This window comes from Manis pentadactyla, chromosome 3, assembly GCF_030020395.1.
Source record: "Manis pentadactyla isolate mManPen7 chromosome 3, mManPen7.hap1, whole genome shotgun sequence".
Classification (NCBI taxonomy): Eukaryota; Metazoa; Chordata; class Mammalia; order Pholidota; family Manidae; genus Manis; species Manis pentadactyla.
In genome coordinates this window covers 212323318-212342067 of record NC_080021.1, presented here as the reverse complement: position 1 = coordinate 212342067, position 18750 = coordinate 212323318, and the positions used below count along the sequence as shown (strand labels likewise).

General features: G+C 43.2%; 1 protein-coding gene across 9 annotated transcripts in view; it reads left to right on the top strand.

The window, feature by feature from the left end:
- Positions 1–18750, top strand: part of MAPKAP1 (MAPK associated protein 1) — a 232540-nt gene that overhangs the window by 154199 nt on the left and 59591 nt on the right. Inside the window, exon 8 of one of the 9 annotated variants that reach the window (XM_036913942.2) lies at positions 9422–9719. The exons of 7 other annotated variants lie outside the window; for them this stretch is intronic. In XM_036913942.2, coding sequence (XP_036769837.1) covers positions 9422–9435 — 14 coding nt within the window. In that variant the 3' untranslated portion in view covers positions 9436–9719. Of the gene's footprint in view, positions 1–225; positions 507–9421; positions 9720–18750 lie in introns of those variants that run through there. One more of the 9 variants, XM_036913941.2, reaches the window with a different exon arrangement.

Below are 18750 nucleotides of genomic sequence, written 5' to 3'. Positions count from 1 at the left end.
TCATTTACAAGTAAAGCTTTTGTTTGTGTGTTGGGAGAGAGCTAGTTGGTAATTCACTGCAGTTCACTTCATTTGAGACCTCATGTTGTTACCTGCTTGGTTTGTCACCAAAATTAGTTTAAAAAACAAATTTTCTATTAAGTAGTTTATTTTAGTCTGGTGCATGTATATAGTCATAAGCTGGAAATCAGAAATGTGGACAAAAAAGTTGTCACCCCTTGACAGGTTTATTTTGGGGAGGCACATCTAAGGACATGTCTGGCAGCATTATGAACAGCACTGGCACCAAGGGCAACTGTAGGGGGTTAATGGGGACCCTGCATCATTCCTTGCCATGTGCCTGGTGAGTAAACGCCTAGAAGTTTCTGGGAATGGTAGCAAGTGGGGAAAAGGCTGTAACCAACAATCAGTGTCATGAAGTGGGGATGACTAATTTGCTGAAGAGACCATTGAGACAGATGTTTAATTAGCTGGAGTCAGAGTGGATAAATTGGGAGAGGACTGCCTATGCAGGGAGATGCCTTTTTTCCCTCATTTCTCATTTAACTGGGGTGTGTATGTGTGTGTGTGTGTGTGTGTGTGTGTGTGTGTGTGTGTGTGTGTGTGTGTGTGTGTGTGTGTGTGTCCGTGTCCCCGTGTCCTTATCATTTTCTCTTTGAAGACAACGTCCTCAGATTGAGGGAAACGGGGCTGGGGAACAGAGAGAAAGTACCCTTTGGTTACATCTACCTAACACTCACTGTATTCTAGTTATTTTTGTACTTAATCTTTACAAAGAATGTAAGGTGTGCATTATCTCGTTTTTGAGGTTGAACAAGCTGAGGCTGTGTATATTATGTGTCTGTGCACACTCTTGTGTGTTGCTAATGAGTAATGTGGATGAGATTTGAACCTAGACCCTTTGATTCTTGAGCCCATTGTTTTTTCACTGTACCACAGCTTCCCCACTTAAAATGTAATGCAGATGAGGGAACTTTCTGGAGTAAAGATAATATTTCTACATGTTAACAGGAGATGTATGCATTTGTCAGAACTATCAAATGATACTTGTAAGATTTATGTATATCATTGTATATAATTTTACCTAAAAAATACAAAGAACCTTAAATGTTGAACGCCCGTTAATGTTACAGACACTGAAGTGTTTAGGGGTGAGTGTATTAATGTCTGTTCTTTATTATGAAATGCATTTTTTTAAAAAAGATGGCTTGATGGGTACATATATGATAAAGCATATATAAAATAATGTAGGATCTGGATGGTGGGTACATGGATTTTCAGTGTACAGTTCTTTCAACTTTTTGGTGGTTTAAAAATGTTCATAGCAAACTAGGAAAGGACTCATAAAAATTAAAAATGTATAATTTGGATTCTGCTTATATTAATATTAATTTCTGAAATTACAAATATATGTCTTTGTTGCATAGAAAACATTACTCTTCTTATAAGATATTTTCTTTCATTACTTCATATGTTAAATGACATCTTTGAGGTCACAGTTTCTTCCATTGACCTGTGGTTTTTAAGTAGCATATAAAGTTAGGAATGTAATAGTAATAGTTACCACTTATGGATTATTCAAAATTTGCCAGGCAGTTTGCCAAATTCTTTTAAAAATATTATCTCATTTAATCCTTAAAACAACTATTTGAATCAATTATTTTTGTTTTGTAACTTAGAACATTAAAGCTCGATGAGGATACAGGACTTGTCTGAAGTCAACACAGCTAGTAAAAGGGGGCTGGGACTCAAACCCAGATTTATGATGCTAAAGTTTGTCTTCCTAACCACTGTACTGTACTGCCTCCTGCTGGCTGAGGTTACAGGGACCTCTGCTCGATGGGGGCAGGTACACTTTTCTCCCCAGGGAGACCACATGTACCTGCTTCCTTTGGATGGGGCAGCATGATTCAGGGGAGGGGGCACAGGCTTTGGAAACAAACCAGCCCAAGGCCCCACCCAAGTTGTACCTTTCACACAAGCGGTGAAGTTAGGCAAGTCATCAGACTTTCTAACCTCAGTTCTCCTTTTTGTTGCTAAGGGTAATAATACCTACCTTGAAGGGTGGTTGTTTTGCCTGAATGCATGTAAAACACTTAATCCCTAGCAAGTGCTCAGTGAATCTCATCTGTCTTTTTCCCTATTGCCACTGTCACATCAAGCACAGCATAAAATCTGGCTGTTTAGGATTTGATTTACTTACTTTCCTACCCATATGACTTGGCCTTTGCCTGCATGCACCACTGAATTAAGTCTATATAGAAAGCTTATACCCTGTAACAGAACCAGCCTTTGAATTGTGCTTGGATATGGATCTGCTAGAAGCACCCTTTTCTTTGAACAAGAAGTAAACTAAATCCAGAGAATCAACTCTAGTGATTTTGACCATATGTATGTAGGGGATGGGTTAATAATCACAAGGTTCATTGATCGTATAGTTTATATCAGGAAATTTAATTTACTATGCCAAAGATTCTAGAGATAAAGTGAACCAACTACAATTGCCAGTAACAAAATGTTTATAAATGATTTTTAAAAAGCCTTTATATGAACAGTTGAACAGTGCTCACCACCTATTGCTTCTTGTCAGGAAACATTTAGAAGAAGAAATGTAAGGAAACACCAATATAACTTTTGAGTGAATGATAACAGAAGTTACAGACAGGTTTAGAGGGCTGGGTCTACCCCTTACATCCTTTCATCAAGAGTCTTGATCTCCTCCAGACAAAGGAGAAGACCCTCTTTCTTCAGGCAGGCCATTCGTATATTTGTCCTGTTAGTAGCTGTGAAACTCTTCCTCTACCAAGACAGAGTTTAGCCACTTTCCATGAAAAACCATCGCTTTCGAAGAGCCCACCACAGAAGACTTTTCCTAACCAGCCCAGGGACCTGAGACACCTGACTGCCATCTCACTGCTTTCCCAGGCTTGTCACTGGAGCCAGTCTCCCCCGTATAAGTTAAGAGGCAGTTTCACAATTGCAGTAACAACTTTCCCTAACCAACTTTCCCTTTGTTGAGTAAGTTACAAATACTAGTACTTTATGCAACAGCTTTAAATGCATTAGGGGAAAAAAGAAAAATAGCCCATCAGTGAAGGTATTTCTTTTCCTGCTTTACAATGACAATAATTCCTGGAGACAAAGATGACTGAGAGTCATGAAAGGCATTGGAATGGCGTCACGAGGCAGGCCTGGAATAGAACATACCAGCACCTGCTGCTCTCATTCCCGAGCTCCTGATCACAGTAGGGCAGTCAACAAGGTATATACTTCCTACTGGGCCGGCAAACCAGTTTTCCAGTCAGTCAGTGAGGGGTGATTAAAGCCCAAGTAGTGAGAAAGATGTGAGATGGTCTTCCGCAACTCCTCAGTCTTCACACGACTGTCACCACTGCTCATAGAAATATCAGGTCTTAACAAAACACACTACATTTAAAAGACCAATGTGAATTAAGATAAAGTTAAGACAAAGTCTGAAGTCTAAAAAATCCTGAAGGTCATACAGATTTCTCAAGCACAGTGTGTCCAAAACTAGACTTATCACTCAATAAATACTTGTGGAGTCTCTACTATATTCCAAGCAGCAAATAAGGGTGGCAGGGCCTGTTCTCAGAGAGCTCTCATTCTAGAGGGGAGATGGTCAATAAAGTAACCCAACAAGATACATTTGACAAAGATTCTCACTTCCACCTTCCAATCTGTCCATTTTTTGACAAAAAGGACTTCTTTAAGTCCCTAGTTTTGTGAGACCCTGTGAAGGGAGTCCCTCCTGCCCCAGGACCAGGCATTACCTCATTCTTTCCATTTCAGCAAGTTTCCGTGCACCTCCTAATTGGCTATTAGCACCACTCCCTGATGCAGGGAGAAGTGGGCAGGATAGCAGTAACTGGGTGAATCCATGAGCAGTGAGTGACTCCATCTGGATCAGCAGTGGAGAGTAAGAGGTGCAGGACATAGCTTAGTCTGAAGCTGGAGCTGAAGCTGAGAGAATGGCCCACCGCTCAGCACTGTGGGCGTACCCCGGTAAGTTCCTAGTACACTGATCCTGCCGGATGTTGGTGAGTGCCTTACCAGGCAAAGGATGAATCCCTTCTTTTCCTTTGGGAAATTTGAGATAGGGGCATTGAACTTCCATTTGAGTAAAAGGGAAGCCCGTGTGGGGAAGAATGGGCTCCTCTTTGTTTGCCAGCACCAGACCTGGCCAGCACCGTAGCTGGCCCAGAGCTGGTGGCTAATGCGTTTTGTGGAACGAACTAAGAGAAGCAGTGAAAGCCAGTTTGAGGCCCACAGCTGCTTTACTCTCTGCCAGCCCAGACCCAAGCCTGCCCGCTTTCTTTTCAGGAATAGATTCATTTCACTTTGATTATCAGAGATCAAACTTCCTCCAAGAATTAAATCATCGAACAAAAAAATGTAAATGTCTTAAAAGTGAAACACAGTGCACATCACTTGAAATTAGTGTTGCCTTGCAGGTTCCCTTAATGACATGAATCTCTAATGAGTCCTTGGGGAGCTAGAGGAGTATACCAAAAACAGACATTTTAAGCACTGATAATCAAGAAAGGGTGCCCAGCAGGGGGAAGCTACTGCACACACTGCATTACAGAAAAAGAAAATTAAAGCAAACTCACTTTCCAAAGCAGGAGAGGCGGGGGGTGGAGGAGAGGGGGGGAGAGAGCACACCCGGAATCCTCGCCTTCCATAGCGGAAGGCAGTAGGTACTATCTGACACTCATCATAATTTTTAGAACAGCTGAGTAGGAATGCTCATAAAAAATATGAAGGTGAGTACCAGAAGAGTAGACAAAAACGTTTTAAACTAATTGTAAGAAGAGACTGGGGGAAAGGCACGGAATTAACTGTTTTTCATTATAGGACTTTTAGTATTATTTCATTAACTTTTAGAACTGTATTTACATGTTACTTTGGTAAAAGTAAAAATCATTTTTAATAATTGTAAGAAGAAGACAGCTTCCTTTCAAATACGAGAGCTTAGGAAGATTTCTGTTTCTTTCCCTTGCTACATGGACTTTCTCTGTTTGGAAATTTCCGTTCTCCTAAAAGCCAGAATCCATTTCATTGTGTTGGATGTCAGCTTTTTATGAGAACAGTTATTTAATAGTTGCTTCCCATTATAGACATTTCCAAACCTCTTAAGACCAAAATGTTATATAAGTATAACTGTTACATTGTGATTTTTGCCAACATTTTGTCTTTGTGACCTGTGTTTTCCCTAGGTTAAAGCACAAGCCATTAGCTGAGCACTCTGTCCCATTCAAAGAATGACTAGTATCTCAAACATAAGTGAAAACAGCTGATTTTCCATAACATTAGAGTCCCAAACAGCTGTCACACGTACATTTGCATGTTCTTTTTTTTTTTAATGGGGACAAAAGTTAAGTATATCATCCAACTTCTGTGGAGAGGTGGGAAGGAGGTCATAGAAAAGCCCATTGAGCTAGAGTATAGCTGTCCCACAAGGCTTGAGCTTACTTGAAATGAAGACTCTGTGATGAGAAACCTTCTTGGTGCCGAGGACGCCAGGTCTGCGAGGGCCTGGCAGTAGCTGCTGCGCCACAGCTGCTTGGGCCAGCAAGCCCGGGCCTCAGCTGACAAACACTGCTCTCTCTCTCGTTGAAGAGATGTGGAGGGCCACCCCATCGTCTCCCGAAACCCTGAGTCGGTGCCCTCTCTTCTCCTGCAGTCCCTGGAAGGGTTATTTCAGGGGTGGCTGTGGTGGGCCAGAAGATGGTGCTTCCTCTGTTGACTCACAGCTGGCCCTACTGCTGCTAGCTGGGCCACCTTGGTCGGGTCGTTCTCCCTCTCCTGGGTTCCTTTCCTTTAGTTTGCTCTTCAGTAAAATGAGTCCTCAGCTAGATTCCAGGATGCTTTTGGTAGTCTTGGCTGTGGAATTTAATACCTGGGTTCTAGCATAATCTACTTGGTACCACTCATGCTCCTGTTATTCTTTCTAGCTCTTTGGCAATTTTCTTTCTTAGTCTGTTTGAACTTCATTTTCTTTATCTATAAATGAGAAGAATATTACTTCAAGGCATTGTTGTGAGAATTAAAGAAAAGATCCATGTCAAACACCAAGCCCTTAATTGTTGTTATTTTATTACTCAGTAAATGTTAGTCTTGTCCTCTCCTTTAATTTCATTGTTATGAGACCCAGTCATACTCACAATTTTGTGAAATAACACTTCGTTTTTTATGAGTGTGACTACTTTGAGTCACGGTTCGACAGAGACTTTAGCTGCTAAAGAACTCAGCTCAAATGTAGTCCACATGAGGTACAGCCCAGAACGTGTGCATCTGTCTGCCCAGCTGCTCGTTTGAGCTTTCCCAGGGGTCTGAGGCCCCTCGTCAGAGCAGGAAAGCGTCGGTGGGAACATAGGCACGTACATGTAAGAAAGACCTAGATTCCTTTGGCGTGCTCTGCCTCTGGATCTGCAGAAGGGTTAAAAGCTGGAGAAACTTTTGTCGTAAATTTTCTCTTCAGCAGGACTTCCCAGGGAAAGTCAGACATTAGCAGAGAGGAAATGCTGATTGGCCTCAGTCAGCTGAAGGAGACGGAAGCTGCAGTGGAAGCTGCTGGATTTACTGTTATTAGCAAGGCAATTGGAAAGCCAGCAGGGCAGCGCAGCTCCCAGATAACAGATCTAACGAGAAGGAAAACTCCAGAAAGGAAATGGCTGGCAGCCGGGACTCCTCTACTACCATTTTTTCCATTGCTTTTGCCTTTTTGTTTGTGTGTTTAGCACAAGAAGTGTATTTTAACATCTAGTTTATAAGTCACAATTAGCTTAAAATAAAAAGGATACATAGCCTCTCATCTGATAGGTTCAGAGTTGAACATGGTGAAATGTGCAAAATTGTATTAATATAATAGTTGCCATTTATCGAGTGCTTATATGCCAGACTAAGTGCTTTACATGTGTAACTATCTCAGTTAATGTAAAAAACAACCTGGTGAGTTACAAGTTATCATCACCCCCAATTTAGAGATAAGGAAACAATGCTTACAGCCCTTAGGTAATTTCCCAAGGACTGAAAAAGCTTGGTGGAGCTGGGGTTTGAATCCTGCCATTCAGGTCCTACCAATCTAGTGGCAAATATTGAGGCAAGACCGGAAATGGCAGTACTGACAAAAAGAAAAGTGCTTACTGAGGCTGAAGGAAGATGGGTAGGCAGAGAGGAGCTGAGTTGCCAGGTGGAGCCAGTCTCTGAAGGGCCTGACCCCCCAAAACAAGGAGCAGGGCAGAAGGGCTGTTGATACCCGAGGACAAGAACTGAGGGGGAACTACAGGTCCTGGCTGTACAGACCAGGGAGGCAGATGATGCTCAGCCTCCAGGGACAGAGAAAGAGCCAGTCCCTACAGGGTCAGGTCATAAAGGCAACAAGTGAACAAAAATTCTGTGGTCAATATCACCTCTAGAAAAATTCCCTTTAAAAATGCCTGTCAGGGGCTGACATACTGTTTTGGGTTTTGGGGTTTGTTTTTTTTTTCCCATTAAATCCAACATAGCTTTTTTTCCTAGCAGGAGAACAGATGAAAACTAAAAATATACATCTTTAAGTGCTAAAATCAAACTTGGCACAGAATGACACACCGTGAGAAGAGCTAGAAAACAGACACCACCATCCACCCAATTAATTCAGTTAGTCATTCATCAGACATTTACAAGTTCTGTAGTTGCAAAGATGAATAAGAATCCTGTCTCACACTCACTCTTTGGGGGTTCATTGAGTCACTGAGAATCATGGCAAATAGAATTCTCCAAACTTTTAAATTGTTCTCTTGATCATGCCTCCCCCTCTTTCCTTCCTCATTTTTACCAAAGAAGTATAGTTGAATTTAGATAAATGTGTGAATTATGCACAAAGAAATCAGACAGGTAGGTGGCATGGGGTGAGGGGAACAGGCAGAATTTTCAGAGAGGCACACTGAGAACCTAGCAGGGCATCAGGCCTGAAGACAGGGCTCTGGGAAGAGCTGTGCCAGGGGCAAGGGCAGTTACCTGAATCAGGTGTGAAGGTCAAGGCCAGAGTAAAAGAAAGGAGGCCTTGGTTTTGGTTGGCCTGAATTTGCAGAAATCCCCTTGCCTTGGAGCTGAGCCTGCAGTGAAGGGAATGTTAAGTGGTTCAACTTTCCCTCATGTGGAGAAAGGAGATAGGCCAATCTGGGAATTGGTACGGCCTGAGGTTGTTACGGGGGTCCATAAGAAAAGCAGACGCAGAGTCAGGGAAGTCAGGTAAGACTTAGGGAGTCACCATAAAGGAAGGCTGTGGTTTTGACAGACTGGAGGAGGAGGCAATGTGGGTGAAGGGAACAGCACAGCAGAGACAGGGATGCAGGACACCAGGAAGTATATGCACTGAACAGTGAGGACCCTGGTTTGGCTGGATCATAGAGGGCAAAGGTGGACAAGAAATTAGGATGGATAGAAGGTCTGGAGAGTAGGGTAAGGGGTGGGCCATGGGAAATTTATGAAAGGGCTTTAAGCATGGAAGTGATAATCTTCAGGGTTTGATTCCAGAGCACCCTCTGACTGTACAATAAGGAATGGATTGCTGGGGGCCAGGAGACGGATTGGGGGACTATTACTATGGGCTGGATGATTAGCGATGCAAGGGAGACGTGTTAACGTGGGTAGAGTTCTGCAGAACTTGGGAGTTGACTTAAAGTCAGTGACAGGGAGGAAGGCTGAGTAGGAAGCATTCCAGACTTGAGGGTGCTTTGTTCACTGTGCTGAGTCCTTAGAGAAGAGAATCAGTCTTAATCATCTTTGCATCTACAGTACCTAGCTTAGGGTTTGGCACATGGTAGGTTTGGTAAATTTTGATGAATTGAGCCAGTTCATTGCAAGGCTCATGGTGCCATCATTGGAAACCCAGCTACAATTTAAAAAGCTGGTTTGAGAAGGGAGGTTAATAAGGTTATAGTTAGTTGATTATACTATAAAATTAGAAGCAAATAAGTGCCTGGAGTTCTCTCTTTTCCTGAAAGGTAGGGCCAAGTCAGTCGCTGTCAGTGGTGTTCCTACAGGGCCCAGCTGCCTGCTGTCCCACCCGCAGCTAGAACTGCTTCCACCAGGGCCGCAGGCACCCAGCTGTTCCTAGAACACTGTCATTCCTGGCTGCTCACTCCATCTGCTCCACAGAATGCACGTACAAGTATTATCCTCATTTTACAGAGGAGGAGACTGAGGTTCAGAGAGGATGTGGTTTACCCAGGCCAGTCACTGGAGAAGTAGATTTGAATGGGCGTCTTCAGATCCCAGTGTATCATTACAAAATCTGATGATTGAAAACAGCTTGCTCTCCATTGACTCGAGTTACCACTTTTATATAGCTCAGAACAGGCTGCAGACAAATGAGGTCTCCTTTTTGTTTGTTTCTTTTTGTTTTTCTCCTTAGGTGCTTGTGACTAAATTCACTAATTTTGCCGGCTGTCAAGGCTATGTTAAGGAAAACAGGTTTGAACTGCTGCGGTTTTTGAGTACTGGACTGGATGTCAGAAACCTTTGCCATCACGGGAATTCTGTCACTCTGGATTTACTATCTGTTCCCCACAGCTGAATTCCTCAGCAGTGTGATTTAGCACCCTGGCTCCCCATCAGCCAGTTTTGGCATTTATTTGAATGCATTACCCCACTGGTTTCCATAAACTATTTTACAATTGTTTAAAATAAATGACTGTTTATTCCCACAAAAACCATCTGTATTTCTTTACAGAGCAACAGATAACTGTACGTAAAATTTGGTAATGTCACAGTGGCTCAAGTTAAAAGAAACAGATTAGATTGAAAAATTGGATGCTGAGGAACAGTGTGTTAAAGGTTTCCAAACCTCTCTAACAAGTGATATCTGGATTTGAAGAAAGAAAAGATCTCTTTTTTTACAGGTAGTATCAAGCCTGCTTTCTCAAGGGAAGTGCATTCATGCCACCAGACAGTGACAGGATACAGAGGGTTTGCATTCTTCATGGGAGGGAAGCCCTGCCCCTTTCAGCACCCCCTCCGCCTGAGGTGGTGTGAAGGAGCCTTCGCCAAGTTTTGAAGTTTTGGGTTGTCCACGAAAGCTTACCTCTTCTTGTTACCTGTTGAACGGGTTCCATTTAGGCCTGTGTGTTGTAGCCCAGAGAACTCTGGTGCGAAGCACACTGGGACGGGTTGCTGTGTTGAGAGCAGGCAGGCCTGGGTGAGGGAACTGAACTGGTTGGGGCGCAGGACTGGCCCTGAGAGTGGTGGTCTTCCATTCTCTAGGCAGTGGCCAAAGTGCCAGAGTGAGTCAGCTGGACGCTCGCCAGCTCCACCCATCCCCAGGAGAGTTGGGGCACTACTGAGAGTCTCCAAACAGTGGGGACATCTGGAGTCAGATGGAGGTGGAACTTCAAGTCTGCTTTGGAGGAAGAAGTAGTCAGGGTGGTAGCCAAGCAGTCTGGGCTTTCATTTAGTCGGTAGACATTCACTAAATACCCCCTGTACTCTGGCCATCCTGGGAATGCAGAGATACTGAAATATGCTCTCCACCCTCAACTTGTATATACCTAGTGCAAATCCATCTGGAGATCTTTTTAGTATGGGTTGCAGCAAGTCCAGAAGCAGTGACACCTCAGCAGAGTTTTGACTCCTTAAGTAGGAGAGAATGGATACTAGAGAGGTGAAAGAGAGGGAGAATTATCCCAGACAGAGGAACGAGTGTGGCAGAGACACAGAGGGAGGCACATGTAGTTCAGATGATATTTCTGGATTATTGTGTTATTAGGTGTGAGTGGGAAGGGGAGAGAGATGAGACCAGTGTGGCAGACCTTGGATGCTCCAGCCTCTGCTGGAGAACTGGAAAGCCCCCTCTCTGGGTGATACTTGGAAAGCAGAAATGGCAACCCAGGCATGTGGCTTACTGAATCCTTGAAACACTAAAAAGAAGGTGCTGTTATTATCTTTTACAGATGGGAAAGTAAGGCACAGAATGGTTAAGTAACTTGCACAGGGTCACACAGCTAGTAAGTGGTGGAGCTGGGAATTCCAACCCGAGCATTCTGGCTTATAACCATTATACCACACTGTCTCAAATGTGTTGGGGTCAGCAGAGGCTACAGGGCACCCCCAAGAACATACACACACACACACTCAATATTGAGTTTAGGGCACGGATCAAATCCAGACCTCCCCCAACCTCCAGGCCGCAGGGATGGATTCCTGACACACCACCTCTAGTCTCAAAGCCTGAGTGAAGTCGTTAGAACCACCTTGGAGGGAGTCTGAGCAGGCCAGACAGACAGTATGGAGTCACCCTTTGTTTCCCACAGCCCATCTAGAATCCATGAGGAGGACCGGGCAGCACAGCTGTCCAGACTAGGATGATGGAGCAGCAGACGAGTAGCCTGAATCTTGGTCTGCAGTCAGGGCCTCTGTGAACAGCCTCTGGGTGCCAGCACCCCAGCCCCAGATGCTCCCATCTTCTTCCCTTTTGCTGCCCAGCCCCTTGAGCATCTCTGGAGGCTTCTGTGGTCCACCCCATGGCTTGACTGTGGACCACAGGAACCCCTGGACAGGCTCTGTGCCATTTGAGTTCCTGGCTCCCCAGTGGCTGAGGTGTCTACCCAGCAGCCCACACAATCAGTGAAGAGCCAGAGGCCACAGTCCCTAGTCTGATCTAGCTGGAATCATCTCCTAAGATTGTTCAGCCTCATTTTTTAAAAGTGGATTTTAAATGACAAAAGTAATACCAATATATGCCTGTCATCAAAAATCCAAATATGGTAGAACTATAAAGTAAAAAGCAAAGGCCTTTGTCTTTTCTGTTAGCACATCCTACACTCTGAGGTAATTCTAGTTAACAGAGTAGTTGTGAGAGTAGTTTAGTTCATATCCATCCAGATTGTGCATGTATGCGTGCATGTTTTTTTTTTTTTTCAAAAAATACGTACTCATAAATGCATATATAGCTGGAGCTTTATTAAAATCTAGCATACTCTATACATTCAGTATCTTTTTTTTTTACTTATTTTTATTAAGGTATGATTGATATACACTCTTACAAAGGTTTCACATGAAAAACAATGTGGTTACTACATTCACCCACATGATCAAGTCCCCACCCATACCCCAATGCAGTCACTATCCCATTCAGTATCTTTTTAAATTTAATATGTGTTATAGAAACCTTCCCATGTCTCATTAACTTTTTTTTTTAACAGCTACATAACATCTCAGTGTCCAGACATACCGTAAACGGTTTCCTACTGGAGAATATTTAAACTGTGTGCAATTTTTGATATTAAAACAGCACTGCAGTGAACATCTTTGAACATATATCATGGTGTACTTGGAGTAATGTTTCTCAGAATAGATTCCTTTGTTGGGTCAAGGTTGTTCAATTTTAAATGCCACCTTGTTGAAATCCTTCCATTTAACAAAGATTATTGAGCACCTACAAAGAGCCTGTTGTTCTGCTGGAGCTCTGGGAATACAGAGTTGGATTTTTTAAAAAAACACTCCTCCACCCCCGTCTTTGAAGAGTACCATGATTTGGTGTAGGAAGGGGGAGAACAATGACAAATAGACAAAAATGTTTCTAATCCAGCATGCCCAAGGCACTGGGAAAAGCAGGGCCCCCAGAAAGTTGGGATGAAAGAGCTCTTGATTCTGACAGGGATTCCGGCGAGGCTGCAGAGAGGAGGGGAGATGCCAAAAGGTGTGCCTCCCTGCCCCTCCCAGGAGCCCATCTGTGCAGCTGGGTATTCAAGAAGAAATTTGTTCTAAAGAATTATGAGACTACTGCATTTTCTCCTACACAAAGAAGGAAATCTCGGCCGTACGCCCTTTCCTTTCCTCCTCTTGGCACTTCTGATTGATGATTGGAAATGATGGCTATACATAAACGATTTTTCTTTTTATTTTATGACCTGGTAATAGCAGTAACATATTTCCAGTAAATGTTTTCTATAGCAATAAAAAAGTTGTAACAAGACTAGAAATGGGTATAGTTAAACCCTAAAGAAATCACACTTTCAGAACTGTGGATTGAGGCAGTAACTCTGTAAATCATTTAACTTAGAAAAAGGTCCCTCTCCCCCTGAAAAAAATCAGGCCAAGCAGCTGGTGTTCACATCAAGTGCTCGTCAGGTAGGTGCCTGCTGTGAGGGCCGGAGGAGCCCTCAATTTTGACCCCCTCAAGACCAACTACTTTCTCTCTCTTCCCTCCTTTTTTCTACCCAGCATCTTTACTCCTTTTGGAACTGATATATCATCTCAACCTTATAGTTCTTTTTTTCAACTCAGAGATCAAGACGATTATAGCATGCTTCTTCTAGAATACATCATAGTAATGTGGTTAGGGACACAGGTTCTGTAATTACACACCTGGATTCGTGTCCTGGCCTAACTGTGGCCACAGGACAAAACCACGCCACATATTTTTTGTCCTCTGTAAAATGGGAATTATAATAGGGCCTACCTGATAAAGTTTTATGATTCAGTGCATAAAGTGCTTTGTTAAGGGCCAAGCAAGTCTTCAGTATCAGTCACTGTTGTTTTCAAAAAGGGCAAATTGATGATTTTGTTGAATTTGTACGGCAATATAACCAGCATTTATGGAGTGCTTATTATGCCATAGGCATTGTGTTACATAATCTTTGCAATTACTCCATGAAAGTTTAGATCAGCTGACTTACTGAGTGTCACATAGCTTGTAGAGAAGCCAAGATTTTAACCCAAGTCTTTCTGACTCCAAACCTACGCTCTACCTACCACATGTCCAACTTCTAGGATTAGATTGCCAGCAGGAGCAGAGATGGAGAAACTTTGAATAGTGCTGTCTCTCACCAGATGTGACCTCCTTTGGCCGGTGTTTGGAGCAGATAATGTCGGGAGCCTGTGCTCTGGGACTCCAGGACCAGGCAAAAAAGAAGCCTTTCCTTTCCCTAATTGTAGGCAGAGCAGCTTGCTCCTTAGCTGTTCCTTGTTTAGGTTCTATTATTTTTAAAAGGATGAATGGCTGCTGCTTCTGTGTGTCTAGAGTCTTTAACATACTCTGAAAATTAGTCCTTTCCCAGCCTTTGTCTTTAATTTCTGATTCTAGCTGACACCTTCATTAATGGTCCCGCGCAAGCTTTCTGTCGACTTGAAGACTACTGTGTAAAAGTGGTTTTTCTGTCCTATCAATAATGGTCATAATTTCCCCAATGCTCTCATCAGCAGTGAATTGAGTCTTTCAGCAAAGAAATGGAAGCCCCAGTGCAGTGGTTTTAAAGTGATTTGTCTTATAGACGGAGCCTTATTTCAGTAAAACCAGGTCAGTGTGGCACAGCTGGGTCAGATGTAGGTCTGATACAAATTAGTTTGAGGAAATTGATCATTCGAACCTTAGGTTATTTTTAGCTACGGCAGCTTCTTAATATCTCTTTTTTTCTTTATTTACATTTGTTGTAATAAATTTTAACCATTGCCGTCAGGCATGTCAACAAAGACATGTCTGGCAAAGACATTTATGTCTTCTCAATTTCAGCCAAGCCTTTGATAAGAGGAAAGAATGCTCTCTCCCCATCCCACAGCATTGGCCTGCCCTTCACGGTTTTGGGGTTTGCTACAGTTCTGGTGTTGTTTATACACTCACACCCATTCCTCATCCTCCTGCGGGCCCCCTTTCTGGGGTTTGTTTATTGCATAGACTGGCCCCTTGACCAGTCTGTTCTTCATCGCTATTGAAAGTTAATGGGGGCAAAATTGCATTCCCAAACATTTGAACCTGAAGTGGCCAGGGCCGAACTTAGTTGATCTCTGGTGATCGGTTCAATTTAGTTACGATTTTTTGCCATTAGGCTGGGGCTGAATGATGGTGATTTGGTTGAGGCCAAATGTCTGAAGAAAATTGGCTCTCTGATAAGAGTGCTGTTATCAGAGGGGGCTACCTTCTCATTTACATTTAGATGAGTATTGATTATTTATTTACTCAGAGAAGTGAGATTCGTTTCCAATCTTATCTTTCTCGTCTCTGCTTGTCAGCAGAAAGAGAGATAGAGCTCCTGACATCAGGCCAAGATAACAGCACTTTGTAGTAAAGATAAAAGTTGGAATGGGCCTTTTTCTAGTCTTGACTGAAAGGATAAGTTTTAAAAATTAGAACTGATGGGTCATGCTTTCAAAACCTTTCCTGAAGGTTCTGCAGTTTAACTAGGCAGGAGAATTGGTTTACTGGAACAGCCTTGGTCTTCTTTTGTAATAGGAATTGTATTTAATTTGATTATCTTCTGCTGTTTCACTGAGAGCAAATTGTGTATTGGCTCAGAAGAGGCCAAAGTGTGACCTTATTGTCATGTCAGCTTGTTCCTTTTTTATTTAAATTCCAAATTATCCAGTCGGAGCCTCAGAGGGGATATAAGCTACAATAGTTATCACTTGACTATAATTCAGTGCTTATATTAAGATCAAGCAGAAAATGATTATAGTCACCCCTAGAGGAAGAGTTATAAGCAGTGGAACTGACATTAAATGCAGACAGTTTAGAGCAGCTGATGTTGGGTCTGAGCTCTGATGTTGACAGCATCAGCTTGTCAGTGACGGCTTTGGCTCAGCAAAGGACTCGGGACTCGGCCAGCCCTTGCCATAGAGCAGGCAAAGCTTGGCACAGTTTACCTTGAATGGGTCTCCCTGCCACCAGCCTCCTCCAAACCATTGCAGACCATGCCCCAGGAAGACTCTTACCAAAATATAAAGCTGATTACATCACTCCCTGCTCTGTCAGCATCTGTTGTTATGAGACTCTAAACCTTGACTAACAGTCTGGGCCAAGCATCCCAGCCCCACCTTCCCCCTCGCACCCCTACAGAACCCAGGCCTTTTCCATACTGAATTTCCCTGGTCCGGGTGGGCTTTCAGGACCTCCTTGCCTTCACACATGCTGTTCTCCCTGGAGGAATGTGCAGCTGCCCCATTCTCCTTGCTCCAAGTCCTCCTCCAAGACTCCGTTCAGATGTTTCCCTCTTCTGTGCCCCCACAGGATCTCGTCTCTACCTGGGGCAGACCACGGTTTGGGCTCTTCGATAATTTATCTGCTGGTGTGTGTCTTGCCATCTCCCCCAGCCAGCTTGAAGGCAGGAATCATTGATTATTCCTCTCTGTGTCCAGGCATTGTTCATGCTCAAACATGTTTGTGAAATGGATAGATGGGTGGCTTTGTAACATCACATATCCTTTGATATCTGTGCTGTCATGGTTTGTTCTGTGGATTCTAACATGTACCTATCAGTTTTAAACTATTTGTAGAACCTGAGATACTAGGGAACATTAAGAATCCTGGCTGCTGAATGAGTCTCTCATCATATATGCTTCGTATAGCTTAAAAGCAAACTTGTTTAAATGGATATGCACCTTCTCCCATCCTGGACCCCTACCTTGGACACGTGAGAAAGGATGTGGACATGGCTGTGATGCTAGCATTCCCTGCCACCATGTATCTTCCTTTAATGGGACTGTTAGCCTATTGTGACTCTTAGGCTTGGAATCTGCCTAAGCCTCATTGCAACCATTTCTGTTCCAGCCTCTACTAGTAATACTAGCATCCCTCATTGAGCACTTTGCTAAACGAGTCAAGGATTGTCTCATTTAATTCTCACAGCAGCCTTCTGAGTGAAGATCTGTTATCCTCATTTTACCACCGAGAAGATACACGGAGGTTAAGTAATGTCCCCAGAATCCATAGCTGGCAGTGTTACTCCTCAAGAGGGTACAAACACTAGGAGTTTTCTGCTCAAAGCCAGCCTTTCCTCTTACTTGCCCATTTAACCTTTTTCACGCTACAAGAAGCTCTTTCAGATTAAAACATCTCTTTAAGCTGACACATGTGGAGAATAATTTGATGAAGGAGTATCCGTGAAAGTGTTCAGCTTTTGACTTTAGCATTTTTCCCTAGACAGGTTGTTCTGATGCTCAGCAATAATGATAGGTATTTCCTTTATATCTCGCTGCAATCCAAAAAGCATTTGGAATGCATACATTAGTGCAATAGAATTAAAAATACATGAATTGAAAAACCACATAAAAGGAAAATGAAGATCCAGGGGGCTGACACAGAAATGTGTGTCTATTCATCACAGTGGGACCCCCCTTTGGTGCTGAGCTTCCTAATGGGCAAAGGAGAAAGGGACACACAGTATCACTTAGTTGCAAGGTTTATGTTAAATTGTTGAATGATAGAAAAGAGCAGGCTGCTACCGAGGTCCCAAGGAAGTTTCTCCCATGGGGGTCTGTAGAAATAAGCAGCAGAATGATTGAGATAATGGTATGACTTGTGTCTCTCCGGGCGTCAGCACTTGCTTCCCACTGGATTTCAGCTCTCAACTTAATGAACTGTCTGCTAAAACCTTGTCTCATCAAGGATTAAAGAGATTGAGGACTGAGCATGTATGTATCCACCCATCCCACCCAACACATACTACAGATTTTCTTTGAACTTCTGTGCTGAGATGTTTACCTCAGGTTTATAAAATCCCATAAAAATCCTGTGTGGTATTATAACTTGGAGCCCTCCCAAAGTGCCCAGAGGGGTATTTGTTCCTAGACCATTCAGTGACATGGTATTACTGCAATAAACACATCGTTGGAATGCCCGAGCAGGTTTTCTTGTCACTGCAGAGTAATTGCTTCCCAGAATCCTCCCTTTGTGTTCCCCTCTGCTGTGAGGTAGATAGAGGGCATGTGACTTTGTGCAAAGCTGTGACCAAAGGGTGGATGTTGCCTTGAGAACTATGTCCTGTTTGGTGTGCAAAAAGCCTTTCAAATTTTATATAATCGTTTCTTTGGCAAAAGTATATTAATAGAAACTAACCTCACAACTTGTCTTTTAAAAATGGTTTTGGCTGCTGTTTTCTTCCCTCCCATGGCAGCTGCCTAAAAATTTAACAAGCACTTGGTAGAAACTTTAGTTTGACAGATAGCAGGTCCAGGTTGCCATAATCTTGATCATCATCAGCAGACACATTCTAAGACCTTGTCATGAGTGAGGCACTATGGTTCGTATATAATGTGAAGAGTGCAGGCTTGGAGGCCCTGGGTATGAATCTTTGTCCCACCACTTCCTCTGAGACATTGGGCCAGTTATTTAGCCTGTTCCATCACAGTTTCTTCCTCTGTAAAATGGGATTCATACTGTTCACATCCTAGGGTGACAGAGTAAATGAGATGATCTCCCCAGCACATAGGCCCTGTTAATGTTAGATCTCCTGGTATTGTTACAGTCCAGCGACGCAGATAATGATGATAGCTGACAGTTACAGTATCACTCTATCACTGTTCTGCTTTATAACTGTGAACTCATTGAATCCTTAGACCAGCTAATGAGGTAGGTGCTGTTATCATCTCCATTTTATAGATGAAGAAACTGAGAGAGGTTAGGTAAGTTAGCCCAAGTCCTAGTCAGCCAGGACTAGACCCCCAGGTAATCTGGCACCAAGTCCATGCCCTTAACTGCCAGGCTGTATTGCTTCTCATATATACCCTGCCTCATTACACAGTATGGCCTGAAGTTACCAATCCAGCTTTTGCAGGGGGAATTGTGTGAAAAAGTCTTTCTGTGTGAGATATCTTATCCAATGCCTGGGCAAGAGTTAGGAGAGAGGTGTTATTTGTGTTAGGCAGTTTTCCATTTGGGCTTAGATCTCAGGTCTCCTTTACAGCTTAACCACCCTACCTTCCCCAAGGTCAAACCCATCAGTCCTTTGCCTAGTTCAAAAGTGAGTTTTTCAG